General features: G+C 31.1%; 1 protein-coding gene and 1 long non-coding RNA gene across 2 annotated transcripts; both read right to left on the bottom strand.

Annotated features, from left to right (window-relative positions):
- Positions 1-1,254: 1,254 nt before the first annotated feature.
- LOC11405576 (protein GRIM REAPER) lies at positions 1,255-2,360 on the bottom strand. Its single transcript, XM_003596716.4, has one exon. It carries the CDS (start codon positions 2,011-2,013, stop codon positions 1,549-1,551), a length of 465 nt encoding a protein of 154 aa, XP_003596764.1. The 5' UTR covers positions 2,014-2,360; the 3' UTR covers positions 1,255-1,548.
- A 7,278-nt stretch (positions 2,361-9,638) lies between these two features.
- LOC25487339 (uncharacterized) lies at positions 9,639-10,154 on the bottom strand. Its single transcript, XR_003009326.2, has 2 exons — positions 9,995-10,154; positions 9,639-9,886 (listed from the first exon to the last, which is right to left on the bottom strand). It is a non-coding gene; the product is annotated as an uncharacterized lncRNA (long non-coding RNA).
- Between the last annotated feature and the right edge of the window lie 7,850 nt (positions 10,155-18,004).

Raw genomic sequence — 18,004 nt, 5'->3', positions numbered from 1 at the left:
ATCTGCAAAGTTTAACCTTTGATGCTATATATGCTGTCTCTTGTTAGTTGACTATGATTAATGAAATTATCTTAGATCATGCCATACATGTTCATGTAAGTATGTTTTTATTTTTATTTTTTCATCCTTGCAAAATCATAAGTAGAATAAACCATAAATTAAAATAGTTTTATGGTTTGTTTAAAAGTGTGTATACTTTATATGTTAAAAGGTCTATTATAAGCTGACGGTTTGATATAGTCAAATAAATCAATTTTTCATGTGATGAGTTGCTAAATTAAATTTTCATGTGGTAAGATTGAACTAGAAAGACAATTTAATTTAATGATGGACAACTTGCCAATTAAAAGATTTGGCAAACTTTCAAGGTCCACACGTTATAGAAAATTGGACAGCATGTAGCATAAGTTATTTGTCAACATTTATTTTAATGGGGTTAATTAAAAATATTTGTAATTTTTTTATTTAAATAAAAATCTTTGTCAACTTTAGAATTGAATTAAATTGAAATAAACATATAATTGAAGTAAGCCTGCCCCGTTGAAGTACACTTTTCTGAAAAGATTAGAGTAAGACTGGACGCAGATTCCACTGTCCATAGTAGTGTAATTGGATTATACCATTGCTGCAGTATAAACTTTGAGAAGATCAAGATCAATTTTAGAGAAGAAAACAATAGTGGTGAGGCCATATTGAAAATTTGGTTTAATTTGCAGTAGAATTTTTCTAACTTAGTGGTTACTATGGTAGAAAGTTAGTTACTCCAAGTCACTATAAATAAGCTACACCTATGTACTATTTCATTATCTTTTATACAATTGTTTCTTGGTAATGACTCATAGAGATAATTACACAATCTATCTTTCCATTACATTTGACCTAGAACAATGGAATCAAGCTACACCTATGGTTAGGTTTTCCGCTCAAACTTGCTTTGACTTTAGTGTAACATAGGTTATGTTTATAATTCACGGTTATCACATATGGTTAGACCTTCTGCTCACATATGTTGTGACTTGATAAGTTATACATAAATTTTATTATAAATGCTAAAATGACTCTCCACGATCTTACACGAGGCCTGTCTCTCATAATTTAATTTTTTATATATTAAAAAAATATTATATTTGCACAAATACCTTAATTAAGCTATTATTCATAAACCCTAATCATAAAAGTGATCATATATATAATATATAACTTATGAAATAAAGTTATTTTTACTAAACTAATGAAAATAAGTTAAAAAACAACTTATAAACATTTCATAAACTGATTCCATAAACTTTCCCAAATAATATCACAGGACATAGATGGCGAGCTACATACTTGGCTTTCCATATGGTTAGTGATCTTCATAAATAAACCTTTATTTGACCACATATATATAATATGGTATTGATAACACTAAAAAACAAATTACATTTTCACAAACCAATAGTGTATGCTATATGTGTCACTATCATTCTCATACATTTATATCTCAAAATTGAAACATATATAGTAATATATATAGTATATAGTTTGAAATAATGAATTAACTTCATTTTATGCATACCCACAAAACCCATTTCCACAAGGATCACCATTTGAACACTCCTTCTTACACTTGCCACAATGACGAACATTTGACAAAACATTGGTACAAACTCCATTGCAACATCTTTCTCCTTGCTTGCATTTGTTGCCACAAACATTACAATTGTTCTTGTCACTCAAAACATTACGACAATGTTTCTTGCAACAAAAAAGCAAATCATTTCCCTTGTTTGCTCGAACTCCATTGCATATATTATTCGTCTCACGGTTACATTGTCTTCCTTTCTTTATTATGCTTGCCAAGAATCTACTTCTTGATCCATGATGTGTGTCAAGAACATAGAAATCTTGCTCCTCTTCATCTTCATCTTCAATTTCATGATGATTTTTATCATCATCATTGGATGAAACAAACAAGGATAGAGAGATGAGTAACGAGAGAATTATTGTGAGCTTTAGGATTGTGTTGGCCATATTAATTCTCTCTCAAACTCAAGTTAAGAGATGGTAAATTATATTGCTATAGGAAGCTACTTGATAATTGAAGTGTGTGTGACAATTAACGAAATTTGTGTGGAATTTAAACTAAAGTTTTTCGTGAAATGCTCCATGATCTTAGGGGAAGAAAGCTTGTTGCTTGCAATTGCAAGGTTGAATGAGAGAGTGCAATTCAACTAAATTCTCGGTTTGAGCATAGTTGAGTAATGTACAAGCATATAGGCATGATTATGTGCTCCAAGTTCTCTATTATTTATTGCAATAATTAACAAAAGTTAACTTGTTTTGAAGATAGTTTAAGAAAGCTTTCAAGTTCATTTTTTTTACCAAGGTTTCAAGTTCATAGATAATTAAAGTTGAAGAAAAAAAATGGTGCATATCATGCAACGTTAAATCTTTAAGTTGTAATACTACTTTTTTTGTTTTTTTTTGCAAAAAAATAAATAAATAGTTGCGATAATATATTTTCCTTTATGTGGAAATGTGGGGTTTGTCAAATATACTATAATGTTTTTATTGTGTTAAACTAAAATTGAGTATATGTGAGATCAATTTAAAAGGTTGACTGTTATAAACATAAGTGTCAGAACATAAACCCTAACTTGAACCCTAGAACTTTAACTCGTCAACTCCCTTATGAGATCGAACTAACAACCGAATGGTTAAGAGATTTTAATATCTACCAACTAACTTCTTAGTTGGTATAAATTAACAAGCTACACCAGATACGGTGTATTTAACAAATTTAATTATAGGTATTTTTTTGACTTACACCAACTAAAAAATAAATGTGTGTAGCAAATCCCATCCCATATGCATAAATATTTCTGACCCAAACAATGTCAATACGTTTGTATCTGTAGTGTATCTGGCATATCCGGTGACTGTGTTACTTTCTGTGGTTCATAGTTAAATTTCATTTAGTTTTATAGGAAAATATAATGAAGCATTGTTACGTTGCTTAATTTGCGTTTAATTATCAAATGAACAATCAAGCACATTTTTAGGAGGACAGAGGGGGCTACATGTAGAATATATGTGTTGGAACAATACTGCCCACTCTTTTATCATTTTATATATATATAGTCTATAGTCACTGATTTTTTAAGCCAAATATGAATACAATCAACGATAAAAAATTTCAAACACGTATATTTAGAAAAAAACTGCACCACATGTTCTATCTTTATATTGTTTCAAGGAAAACTGCACTTACTTTTTTTAGGAAAAATTATGTAAGAAAAATTGCACTAATTCTTTTTATTGTTTCTGGAAATTATACTATGAGCTCTAAGAGAGAAATGGTGCATGAAAAAAATAGTCTCAAATTAGTGGCAGTGAATATGGGTCCATGAACATCATTAAACTTGTAACATTACGAGGGTAACAAAGTAAATTATTTTAAAATTCTTCGATTCGCCCTTGTGAATCAATCATATATAAAATTAAAATTTCTCATTTTCTATCTTTTAAACCAAACATATAAATGCAAATAAAGTTCATCCCCTTCTCTCCCGCCCGCCATTGCATTAGAATGTCTCACCTCTCTCTCAATATGAACCAAACAAACTATTAGAGTCGGAGTTTAGACTTTTTATCACTTGTTTAAAAGTGTTTAAATAATTGAGACCAACTACATATTTTAAATACCTTTATAACTCAATTTCATTTTACAATAGTTTTTCCCCAAGCTAAAAATTATTAACGAAAAAAACTGGAGGACATTAACCTAATCCGGAATAAAAGTTAAAAATTAAATAATATATTTTGCAAATTAAGTAGACTTTTTACCCCTTGAGCAGTTATTATCTAACTGAACTTCATTCACCGATATATATTTTATGCTTAACTTCTCTAGCATCTTTATCCTTCAGAACATGTTGCAATATCTTTAAGTCGTGAGCAACATTTAGATTTAAATTTTCATCATTAACAACGTCCAAATATGTCATACTATAGCAACCATATCCCTTGAATGTGATTTGTTTTCAAATCAGAAGGGATTTGAACAATGTTATGTCCTAACACTACATAAATCAAAAAAATCGACAATACGTATAGTATATCCGTATAATCTTTTTTCTTGAATGTTATTTTGTTTTCAAACCAAAAGAGGATTGAACAATGTTATCTAACACTACATCACTCCAAAAGTCGACAATACATGTTTCCATATAATCTTTTTTCTGTGCAAATTGAATCAGATGAGTTAGATCTAAATACTTCATGAAGATCGCTCTTAAGCAGATAAACTTAAGGTCTACTTTGAATCATAATTAACTTCTCCTTCCTTTTCAAATGTCTAGAATATAATTAATCTATTATAGGTACCATAGGCGAGTTGAAGAAAAATACTACTAGTACTACTTAGGTATAGTCCTACATGGTTTGTCAATGAAAATCAAACAAAGGTGCACGTGTAGAGGATCCTCTTTACCGGCGGGTCACGGTGTACATTGCGGCTTCTACACATGCATGTCCAAAATTTACATATACATAAGCATTAATTCATTTGATCCCTGTAGTATTTATTTGATTGACCTCTACATGTAATGCAATTGGGGTTGACTTGACTTTCATTTTATTTGGTTATTTTTGCATTGCCACTAATTAGCTGTTTTTCACGCGTGTTGAGTATTGACTTAACAAAACCATAGACTTAAGTAGAAGAATGGAAATAAATTGCACCTATGAACTACTTGCTGAGAAAGAAGAAAAAGAACATTTTTATTACTATTTGCAACTACATCATGATGATGTCATTGTTTAGTATTCTTTGGAATGGTTGTTCCGTTGAGTTTGAATGTTAGAGGTGGCATCTCAAGATATGGTGTGTGTGTTCCCGCTCTTTGAATTTGTTACTATCAAATACTCTCTTTTTAGAAAGGTAATTCGGTCAAAAGTTATGAAGGTTTAAACAATATTTTAAAAGTCAAGTTTACAAAATATATTCGAGAATCCTCGTTTCTTGTGCTTTCAATACTCTGAGATCAAGAATAAGTTGTTTATCATAGTTGAATCATATTTGTAGGTTAAGGAGTATATGTGTATATGTAGTAGTTTATATATAGAATTTGGATTATTAATTGTATTAAATATATTTCGATAATATTATATTATATTATATGGTTTTTTCTACATTACCCTCTTTTATTTAGATGGTATTTACCCCTTTAAGATATCAACCAATCAAAATTTAATATACAAATGTAACATTAAATGTCAAATAAATGAGTCAATTTTTCTATAAAAAAATCAATTTTAATAAGGTAACTTTTAATTTTTATTTAATTATATTTAGGTATATAATCTTAATTAATTTACACTATAGGGCTTGTAACAATTAAAATTTCACATCAAATTCAATCCATCATGGATGTGTTTGGTAACACGAATAAGCTAGCTTATAGCTCGTAGGACTAGCTTATAAGCTTGTTTTGATATAATAAGATGTGTTTGGTAAAAAACTTTTTTCACTTGCTTAGTGTTTTTTGAGAAGCTATTTCAAGTGGCTTTTGAGCTTAAAACTGATAGTTTTTTTTTTTTTTTTTTATATATATATTTTCTTCCAATTTTAACCCTATTAGTGCACGGTCTTACCGAAGTAGTAATGAAAAGAGTATCGTTCCGACAAGGAGTTGTTTAATTCAATTAACTTTAGTTAGTGATTAGAAGAGAATCAAGTTGCAATATTGTTGTTTTCAAATGGTTGAAAGAGAAAATAATAATAATAAGAGAGCCTTGGGATCGTTGGTCCGTTATAGGCGACAAATCATTCACAAGCTAAACCATTAAACCTAAAACCTTATTTTAGACCTAGTTTCTAAAGACGAGTTTCTCTTAAGCCTATCACATCTCCTATCGGTCTCAGTGAGTGAGTTCCTCTAGCAAGCACGCCTATTTTCATGGTTGATTACTATCAGAATCCTTGAAGTTCGAACTATATGTCTCAAGGTTCACTAGGCTATTTTCATGTTTTGCAATCCTTGTCTAAATTCACTTGATCGAATATTAAAACTCCACTTTCGTTTTATGAATTAATATTTGGGATAATGGATTAACGATTATCAAACCCTCCACTTTTGTTTCCACAGTTTGATAATATTTAATCCATGTTAAAACGGTGAATTTAGAAGAGAAACTAGGGTTACATAATATTAAGGTTTAAGGCTTGGCTTGATTAGGATTATGTCATTAGACTTATCCAACAATCCCAAGACAAAAGAAGTCTACTCACTCATGTTCATCGTAGACATGGAGAAGAAGAGAGAAAACATAAAAGTAAATAACAAGAAAGTAAAGGAAAATAAAAGAATTTTTATTAGAAAGACAATTGTCACTTATTGAATTCCAAAGAAAAGATGAATATTTGTGATGGCTAGCTACTCTATTTATAGGTTACATTCGACTTAAAATCTAAGCAATTACATCACTAGAATGTTCCACAAGCAAAGGGCTTTATGGTAAAAATAAATAGAGTAGCTTAAAATCTAAGCAAAAGCAGCAAAAGGATGTCTGGGAGGTGGCACGGCCGTGCCAAGCTTCTGACTTGAGGGAGATATATTTTTGTCTCTGAATCTTCGTATTTTCGCACCGAATCAGCTCCAAAACCCCTTTCTTTTGCTCCAAGACTCAATCCATCAAATATTCATTCCTGAAATATAATAATATGCAATTGAAGTAAAATAGCTCAAAAAGGAAATAATATTAAAATAAAATAAACTTGAATCTAATTAAAACGAAACTAAATATTAAACTAAAGCATATAATTATTGACTCATCAACTGCCATACTTTATTTTATTTTTTAATGAACGCTTTATATATATTACTTAAAAGAAATGTTTTATATTTAACTATAACTAGCCTACGGTACGTTGTAAAATTTTATATATTTTTGCTTTCATTTTTTCCATCTTCCTCTTATTTCTGGGATTCATAAAAGTAGAGATCAATGAGCTTTTGCCGTCTTTTGTACAAAAAATGAAAGCAGAGATCAAAATTGTCTGTTAAATTTTATTGGAGACTAAAACCAAAAGTTTGAATATTTATAGGGATCCAAAATATAGTTAACCATAAATTAAAATATTAAAAATAAATACATTAGAAAAATGCCCCTCTCTCTCTCTCTATATATATATATATATATATATATATACACACACACATGTCATTTTATGTCGTTTTATACTTATCAGCCACTTCAACAACTAATTTTACCACAAACACTTCAATTTTAATAAACCATCTTTTCAGCTATAAGCTATCATCTATAAGCTAGTTTTTCAGCTTTCGGCTAGCTTATAACTTATTTTTACCAAACACACACCACATACGTTCATAAATTTTGTTCCATTCTAAAATCTAGAACACACATAACGTGCAATTTCTTCTTCATTCTTCTTCCCATCTTGATTGTTCAATTCTCTCGTTCCAGAATTGCCGTCGTTTTCAATTATCGTGAGAATCGTTCTCGTCCATTTGATTTCAGACATTGTGAGATTCGGTGTTGTTTCCAAAAGCTATATCCACAAATTGTTCACGAATTAACGCCCACCTTATGAAATTCATGTTTGTATTAACATTATTTATTATTTATTTATTTGACTTTGTCTTCTCTTCTATAGCTTTAACCAACCTCACACCATGTTCACAATCTCAAAAAATGTTCATTTCGGCAACACAAAATTCACCAGGAACAAAAACAACATAACAACACAATATAATGATTTGAATAAAACAAATTCGAAAAGTATATTTAATAATCAATATTGTACCAAAAATAAAATTAATAATCAACGCATTGAAGATCCATTTATCTTAATCAAATGCAAAATATGTGTGATAAAATACAATTTTATATAATCTCAAACAACTCAATCAAACTCAAAACCCAAATAAAAAAGGAAGCATTATTGGAATTCATGCCAAAGTTGAAAGTCACCAATGTCGCATTATAAGTGTGAAACGGTTGCTATCAAGTCATGATAGTAGTGAGAAAGAAATGAAAATGAAAAGTTAAATCAAGAAGAAAAATCAAGTCACGATATCGATGTGATTATGGAAACAACACCGATTCTGACAATGTCTGGAATCAAAAGGACGACAACGATTCTCACGATAATTGGAAACAACATCAATTCTCGAACGAGAGAATTGAACAATCAAGATGGGAAGAAGAATGAAAAAGAAATTGCACGTTATGTGTGTTCTAGGTTTTGGAATGGAAAAAATTTTATGAACGTATGTGGGGTGTGTTTGGTAAAAATAAGCTATAAACTAACTGAAAGCTGAAAAACAAGCTTATAGCTGATGTCTTATAACTGATAGCTTATAGGTGAAAAGATGGTTTATTAAAATTGAAGTGTTTGATAAAATTAGCTGTTGAAGTGGTTGATAAGTATAAAATGACATAAAAGGACATGTTTATATATATATATATATAGAGAGACATTTTTTCTAATGTATTTATTTTTTTATATTTTAATTTATGGTTAACTATGTTTTGGATCCTATAAATATTCAAACTTTTGGTTTTAGTCTCCAATAAAATTTCACTGAAAATTTTGATTTTTTTTTTTGTACAAAAGAGGAAAAAAGCTCATTGATCTCTACTTTTATGAATCCCAAAAATAAAAGGAAGGTGGAAAAAAAATGCAAGCAAGAATATATAAAATTTTATAACGTACCGGAGGCTAGTTATAGTTAAATATAAAGCATTTCTTTTAAGAAATATATATAAAGCGTTCATTAAAAAATAAAATAAAGCATGACAACTTTTTTTCAAAGGAGAAAACGTGGCAGTTGTTTTATTAAAAAATAAGCTATGAACTTGACCATTATTTTTTAAGCCATTAACATATTGTTTTATTAAAAAATAATTAAATTAAATTAATAGGGTTAAAATTGAAAGAAAATATAAAAAACTACTGGTTATAAGCTCAAAAGCTACTTGAAATAGCTTCTCAAAAAACGCTATAAGCTAGTGAAAAAAGATTTTTACCAAACACATCTTATTATATCAAAACAAGCTTATAAGCTAGTCCAACAAGCTATAAGCTAGCTTATTCGTGTTACCAAACACAGTCATGATTGGTTGAATTTGATGTAAAATTTTAATTGTTACAAGCCTTATAGTGTAAATTAATTAAGATTGTATACATAAATATAATTAAATAAAAATTAAAAGTTACCTTATTAAAATTGATTTTTTTTCTTATAGAAAATTTGACTCATTTATTTGACATTTAATGTTACATTTGTATATTACATTTTGATTGGTTGATATCTTGAAAGGGTAATCTAGGCCTCACCATATTATATTCTAATCAAATTTATTGAATTTATTAACTTTCCTTAATATTGCACTGTATCCTACAATCGTCTAATGTAATTGTAAGAGTAATATTTGAGTTATGATTAATAATATCCTAATATGAGTTAGTGTGTTTAATAAAATTAAGATAGAATAAATGATAATCTAAAATAGTACTAATATTTTATGATTTATTTCATTTGATTATCATTGTCTTATAGTACCAAGTCATAACTGCGTGGTCTTTGAAATTAGAAAAGGAAAAAAAAAACAATTCAAGTATTGGGTGGCAGCACAATAATTAAATTACATATCATAGAATACTTTATCATATATGATATTTATTATATCTTTTCCTAATGCAAGAAGCCATTCCTCACTGTAGAGCCTTTTTCTATTCTCTTTGGTGTTGTACTCCAACGTTTACCAACACCATTACCACATAGACATTTGTATTTAATACACCGAGGAATCCTAGGAAGCACACACTTAACTGTTGTTTCACAAGCAGAATCACTATGACATTCAAAGTACGCTGTAATAATGAGAAAAAAAAGAGAAAAAGAATGTTACAAATTAAAGGGGACAGAAGACTACATAAGAAGTAAAGAATACAATTTTAACATAATGAAACAATTCTTACCCCCCTTTGTAACAAGAAATAGAGACAAAAAGTAGATCATAACATAAACAAACGTCATAAATTTAGCCATATATTTCCCTTCTTTTGCATGTATCAAATAGGAAACGATATGACCACTTTATAATGTTTAAAGCTCTTACTTTGCATAGATTTAATAGATTTTAGCACACTTGGTAAAATGTCCCTTAACTATATTGAATTATCTTGTTCGTCCCTTTAATATACCTAGTAAGGAGGTTGTATAAAAAAAATCCAATTATAAAAAATAACTTTTATTTTTTAACCTTTTGTGATGGTATAAAAATGTTTTTACCTTAGGAAAAAGGTCGGATAACTTTTTAACCTTAGTGGGAGGTTAAATTATAATGTTGTTCGAAAATGTGACCCCCACTTCTATCAAGAAGTAGTTTTAAAAAATAATATAAAAAAAAATTTTGGTTTTCTTTTGCAGACACAAGGAGAAACAATGTTACTTGATGAGAAATTTGATAAGTGCACCAAATTGTTTCAAGTAATAAATTAGTAAGTGTATCGTCTCCATATTGATTGTTGTTTTCTACTATAAAATTTACAAAACTTATTATTAAAGACTATAAATTTAAGGATGTTTGCAAGTTTTTATTGATTAGACAAATATGTTTAGTTTGTTTGATTAGATGTTTAACGATGATTAGGATTCTTCAAAACTCCTCTATATTTTTTGTTAGATTAACACAAGTTTCCTATTAATTATGATCTATTATGAATACGTTGATTAAGAACATGTATCCTATGTTCTCTCTCTTCATACTCAGCCGCGCGACAAAAGCTCAACCTTTCATCCTTTCCTCATTAAAAATGGCGGTGTGCAGTCTTATCAGTGCAACACCACCTTTAAACACCTCTCGGGGTCGTTCACCAAGGGGTTCCTATCGACTACTCACTACTATTTCATCCAAGGAGTTCTAATCGGAGTGTTTTTCCATTGTTGTGATCCTCTAGTAAACTTTATTTGTTATTTAAAGCCTTGGCGGATCTCGTTCCCTTGAGCTTGATTTCAGGACTCTATTATTCGGCACCGCCATGGGCTCTTCACGAATTTTCTCTTGCAATTTTTGGTTTAAAAATATTGGATTTAGTTGTTTCTGGGTTCAAGATATGGGTTTCTTTCATTATAATATACAGTTTATGCACCACTGGTTCCATGGTCGACATTCTGCTTGGACCATCAAGGAGAGAATAATAGCATACCCCCCCCCCCCCCCAAAACATAATATAAAAATAACATCATGTCCTTCACATGGGCGATTTGACTCACATACTCGGCATGGGAAAGGTACCACGAGGAATTTGAACACAGAATGAATCAAAACTCTACATTGTATCAAAATATCAAAACATAATGTATCAAAAGTCTAGTATTCATATAAATAATGAATAGTTGCATTTTATGAAGATATAAATTTGAAAGCTTGAAATATACATCCAATGCTGATGTCAAATTCCATGTGCAATGTCCTTAATTCCAACAAACCACTTCTAACAGTCTTGCACACAACCCCATTTGAATTATTCTAAACTGGTAGTATAAGATGAACAATGTAAGTATAGAGTTTTACAAAATAGATGCGAAAAAAGAAGAACTGTACAACAACCATAGCAAAAAAATAAGCGGAAAATCCTTTAAGAATACGAAATCGAAACAAAATTTAAAAACAAAAAACCTTTCAAGTGGATTAACACATCAACAACATCTTGATCATTTGCAAACATGGCAAAGTTCTCCAAACTCGACATCTAGATCCTTATGTTACAAAGTTTGAAAACATAATGATTTTTATCTAACTATCAAAAGTAATTTGATGCGAACTTTGTTCTTTTAAATAGCAAGGGAAAAGAGGTGATCCATTTAATGAAGTAGTTGATAGTTGGACCTTAGTCTTGGTTAATGAGCTCTTAAATGACCACATAGCATCATCTAAGTAAGCATGACTCTTTTATTCAAGTAAGCATGCACTTTCATTAATGAAGTAAATGGGCATATGATGCAAATGGCGCCATAGGGTTTTCCAGAAATTGGCACCATTTGGAAAACATGATATTGAGTGGCTCAAGACCAATGAAAAACGTGTGAGTGGGCTAAGGTATGAGTGGCTCGAGATTAATGCAGGAAAACAATAAATTAAAGGGATGAAATGGTTTAATATTGAAGGATAAATTTATCATTTTGTGTGCTAGGGCTACAAGATGGTTAAGGTTTTGGTAGGTCAGACTACCTCGAATTTATAGTAAGTAAGAAGTAAGATTAGATAAGATCATTCTAGTTGTTAGATATGCAGAAACTAACGTCCTAATACATATATTTATATTGATAGTGAATAACAGGATATGGATAACATACCCTTTTTTTCTTCATGAAAGATTATAGTTGAACTAATCATTCTCTCATGAAGAGTCATAATGATTTCAAACCAATATGATTTCAAACCATAAACACTCATATCAAATTATTATTCAATCAATATGTTTTATAAACTATAAAATGTACTTGTAAAAAATAAAACTGTGGAATAAAACTATAAAAGCATTAAATGTTGATATTTGAATAGTTTAAAATAAGAATAATGGAAATTAAGTAATTGATCTCAAGTGGTTAATAAGTTTCACCAAGAGCGAGGTTTTCAAAAGAATATGAGTTCAGTTCCTGGGTGGAACAATTAAATGGTGTCATGAACTTTTATTTTCATTTGGGCTAAATGGTGTTTACCCCTCTTTGACAGAGTTTGGATATGAGATTTGGTTTTCTCCGATTTTAAAACACGGGTACGGGTCGGGTAGCGTGTATATAGGTACCCACTGTAACATCCCAGACTGCTTTCAGGATTGCCGACTGACCCTACAAACTAACACGAGTCTTTCCAGCGTGTTTTGTCCTCACTCGCACGCTTACCGGGAATTTCCCGGTAGGTCACCCATCATAAGAATACTCCAAGTCAACACGCTTAACTGTGGAGTTCTTATGAAATGAGCTACCAAAAAGAAGATGCATCTTGTTGATATAGGTAGTACCAAACAATTCTTATAAGCCTTCCTTCAACCATGTAGTCCCATACCTACACGGCCTCAGGATCCCTCTCATTCCGATGTGATTCGGCTTGTCTAGAAGTTGTCGGGAGCCACTCATTGTCATGCCTTGTGCACCGGCGACCACTCCCCGCCCTCGTCAGCCTTGGGTGTTACATGCCCACCAGCTTCCGCTTGGTTCGTCCCCGAACCACAACGTACTGGAAGAGGTTTGCTCTGATACCATTTGCAACATCACATACGACTTTAAGCATTGTCGACTGACCCTACAAACAAACACGGGTCTTTCTAGCATGTTTTTTCCTAACTCGCACGCTTACCGGGAATTTCCCGGTATGTCACCCATCATAAGACTACTCCAAGTCAAGCACGCTTAACTGCGGAGTTCTTATGGAATGGGCTACCGAAAAGAAGATGCATCTTGTTGATATAGGTAGTACCAAACAATTCTTATAAGCCTTCCTTCAACTGTAGTCCCATACCTACACGGCATCAGGATCCCTCTCATTCCGATGTGATTCGGTTCGTCTAGAAGCTGTCGGGAGCCGCTCATTGTCATGCCCCTTGCACCGGCGACCACTCCCCGCCTTCGTTAGCCTTGGGTATTACACCCACCCCAAACCCTTTCTCAAGTCCGTGCCGAATGTAGATTTTTTTATCCCTTTTATATAAATAGAAACCCAAACCCTAAACAACTTCACTCACATAGTCAGAATCTCAGTCTGTCAAACAATAATCTCTCATTCACTTCTCTGAGTTCTCTATCTTCTCATTCCACATCTCACACCCTCAGTTTCTCTCTTCTCCATCACTATAACCATCACGCCATCATATCTTCTCAATCGATCTCATTCTCATAAATTTATAACATGAATCGCTCTTGGTCTCGTCATCATCTTCACTCTCTTTGTCACCATCATCTTCAAGTGTTTTTTTTTATGATTTATGTTTGATTTTGTTTTGGTTTATCCTAAAATTAGAAACCTTCATTGCCCTTATTATTTTTCTATTCGTTCTATACTGGAATCATATGCAATTTGGTTTGATAATTTGAATTATCTGTTAACTTAGTTTGTAACGTGGTTTGTACTTGGTTATATTGTTTTGATAATTTTGTTTAATAATTTGGATTATCAATTAATATAGAACATTGATATTTTGGCTATATTTTGATATGACAATTTTAAATGCTACGGAATGGTCAGCTTAATTTCATGATTAGTCAATCCTTTCAGTCGGATACCAATATATATATATATATATATATATATATATATATATGAGATTTGCTAGAACACATCCACTAATTTTTATGTGGGAGTGTTGTAGCAAGTTATAACTAAAAAGTTAATAAATAAACCTTAATGTGTATGTTGCTATAACACACCTTCCAAAAAATAAGTGGGTGTGTTCTAGCAAATCCTATAGACATTTGCTAGAATACACCCACTTATTTTTTAGAAGGAGTATTTTAGCAAATGAATAACTAAAAAGTGGTTAAATACACCCTAATGTGTAGCTTTGCTAAAACACTCCCACATAAAAATTAGTAGATGTGTTTTAGCAAATCCATATATATATATATATATATATATATATATATATATATATATATATATATTTAAAATAGCTCTTATCTAAAACTTCAATATTTGTGTTGATCGTCTGTTAGTGCTTATTCGAAAAGATGGAGTAAGCGGTGAAATTAATGATGTCAAAATTTGAAATAAAGCAACAATTATATCTCACATCTTGTTTGATGTTGCGATAGTTTCCGCTTTTTATGCGTCAAGGTCGACCAAACAAATAAAATGCGAGCCATTTTATCTATCTATGAGATAGCTTATAGTGAGGCACCAAACCTAATCATAATAATGTTGCAATCATTTTAGGAGCGAAGGTTGTTTTACGTACTGGAAAATATTTTGGGCTCCCTTCTATGATAGGCAGGAGAAAAAATCCACTTTCAACTTTATCAAAGATAGAATTATGAAGAAGATCAATTCATGGAGTCGTAAAAGCCTTTCAAAAGCCGAACATGAAGTTCTCATCCAATATGTGCTTCAATCTATCCTTACCTACTTTATGAGTTTCTTCACTCTCTTTGTCCTCTTTTTGCTGAAATTGAAAGAATGATGAATTCTTTTCAGTTGGGTCATTCAGGAGTTCAACATAGAGGTATAAAATGGCATTCTTGGGATAAATTGTTTATGCACAAGAATGATGGAGGTATGAGTTTCGAAAATTTACCTACCTTAACTAGTGCAGAAAACACTTTTTAAATGGGGTGAACAATCTCATAAGTTATGTGTCTACATGTCAATATCAGTGTTGAATCCGGTGTTTGTGTCTACTGTATCAGTATTCCATAAGTTATGATTCATGCTTGTTTCACTCTTACATTATTCTTTGATGAACCACACTAACTTGACAGTACGAAATTGCAGTTAGCACTGAAACCAAACTGCAGCAATACATATACTGTTTATTTTCCTTCTAACAATAATCAACACAGATTCAAAATCAAAAACGAAAATCAATTTACTTATAACAATTAAAATTACGATTCTACACAAAGTTGATAATTACAATTAAAATTTACCTAGAACAATTCAAAATCAAAAACGAAAAATAAAAAACAATTAAACAATTGAAAAACACAGAGATTAGAAGATTTACCTAGAAATTACGATTTCGCGGCGATGAAGACGGAACAAGGTTTCACGGCGACTGTGCGATAGCTGCTGAGAAACAATTTCAAAACGAAAATCAAAACAAAAATAGATACATACGATTTCGCGGCGACGAAGATTGAACATATAGTGAACACACCACTCTACCCATCAGTGACGACATATCGACTCATGTGAAAAATAGAAAATCATGGTGAATACTCTATTCGTAGTGCATATCGTTTTTGTGTGCAAGAATTACTTGATACATCCTATTTCAAAGTAGAAGGATCTTGGAATCTAATTTGGAAGCTCAAGATTCCTCCCAAGGTAAAAAACTTTATGTGGTGAATTAGTAGAAATTGCTTACCAACTCTTGTACGTCTAAAAGATAAATGAGTGACATGTCGTGTGAGTTGTATATTGTGTACGGTGGACAATGATGATACGCTTCATTTATTTTTCTCAATTTCCAATTAGCTTAAATGTTTGGAGTATGGAGAAATGCTAGCACCACACACTTTTCAACACACTCTCTTTGATTGGTTAAATTTCACATGGGTCCCACCAAATTTATACAGGTCTTACATGATTTGGTGGGACCCATATGAATTTTAAACAATCAAAGAAAGTGTGTTGAAAATGTATGTTGTTAGCATTCATCTTGAAGTATGTTACCTTTCTTTTCTTCTATGTATATTTTGCTACAACAAGATGTGGATAGAAAGAATATTATCTTCAAAGCCTTACATGATTTATCTAAGGAAGATGTGGTTTTGTTTTGCTGTGTGTTGTGGAGTATCTGAAAACAAAGAAGCAACAAGTGTGGAATGGGGTAATTGATACTCAACTTTATGTTGTTGAGAGAGTAAAAACTATGTTTCATGGTTGACAAGATGCTCATAGGATTTATAATACAACTTGTGCATAACCGCGACAAGACGAATATTTGAAACGAATCAAACCAACTAAAGAAATATTTAAGTACAATATTGATGTTTCTTTCTCCCATCTTTCTAATAGAGTGGTAATAGGAGTTTGTATAAGGGATGACATACACTTTTGTTTTGGCTAAAACTGAATGGTTTACTCTAATCTCTGAGGTACATGTTGGCGAAGCTCTTGGATTGTTATCAGATTTAGAATGAGTTTATCAATTACACTTGGTTCCTATCGATTTTGAGCTTGATGCCAAAAAAAAGATGGATAGTTTTTCATCTGCACATCAGGATGTTACAGAGTTTGGATGATTATTCATAATTGTAAAACTATCTTTGAACAATATTATGTCAACTCTAGTTTTGAGTTCTTGAGGAGACAAGCAAATGAGACGGCTCATAAATAACTAAGGCGACCACATTCTCCTCTAGTTTTGAGTTTTGAACATATTTTATGTAATGAAATGTTATAAACTCATTTTCTTTAAAAAAAAAATCTAAAATTTCATCTTAACCGGATAAAATAGCTCATATTTAGATGATTCAAATTCATATCATACATCTTTGATCTTGTACTAAGTATTTCATAAATTCTTTCAGCTGGAGACGTCCTCTTTTTGAATGGAAGGGGGATTTGGTGCATTCTATTTTAATAAAATAAACCTATTTTGACTACATCTTTTTTGTTTTACTGATTTTATTTTATGCATTAGATATCACCTTCCCAAAATACTTTTTTTATCTGTTTGGATGTAAAAGTTTAATATGAGGCTTTTGCAAGTACCAAAAGTCGGTGTAATATGCTATAATATGAATTTTCCCCCATAGATTCCTACTAGTAATTTTTTAAATTGAAGGTTAACTTTTTACATTCATCCTAGAGGGAAAGTAAATAAAATGTTACTATTCAAGTGACATGTTCACATGGTATGGTTTGGTATGATCACCTTACATCTAAACCACTATTTTAGGACCGTGTTTGGAAAGCGACAAGCCCTAGATGGTTCTACTTAACATTACACACTTTGTTGATGCTTGTGAGTTAATGACACATCAATTACTGCTAACAAATTGGATAATCACATTACACCTATGCATTTAGAGAAAGCCTCGTTTGACCTACATTTTGTGGTACCACAAGTGCTCTAGATTAATGGTTACTATTACTAGTTACTACTAATTTAGTGTTGCCCCATGTAATAAATTCAATTAAGGGAATGAGTATAGAGATTTTTTTTTTTTTGAAAGGGGGTATAGAGATTTGTTAACCTAATTTAATTAACCTATATATTGAAGCCTATAAAAATTTAACCTATATATATATATTGACATTCACA

The sequence above is a fragment of the Medicago truncatula genome, chromosome 2 (assembly GCF_003473485.1).
Source record: "Medicago truncatula cultivar Jemalong A17 chromosome 2, MtrunA17r5.0-ANR, whole genome shotgun sequence".
In the NCBI taxonomy this organism is placed as follows: Eukaryota; Viridiplantae; Streptophyta; class Magnoliopsida; order Fabales; family Fabaceae; genus Medicago; species Medicago truncatula.
This window is presented reverse-complemented; position numbering and strand designations above follow the sequence as displayed.

What these genes read in the sequence shown, in the direction of transcription:
- LOC11405576 (XM_003596716.4), bottom strand. Translation starts at nt 2,013, where the DNA reads ATGGCCAACACAATCCTAAAGCTCACAATAATTCTCTCGTTACTCATC.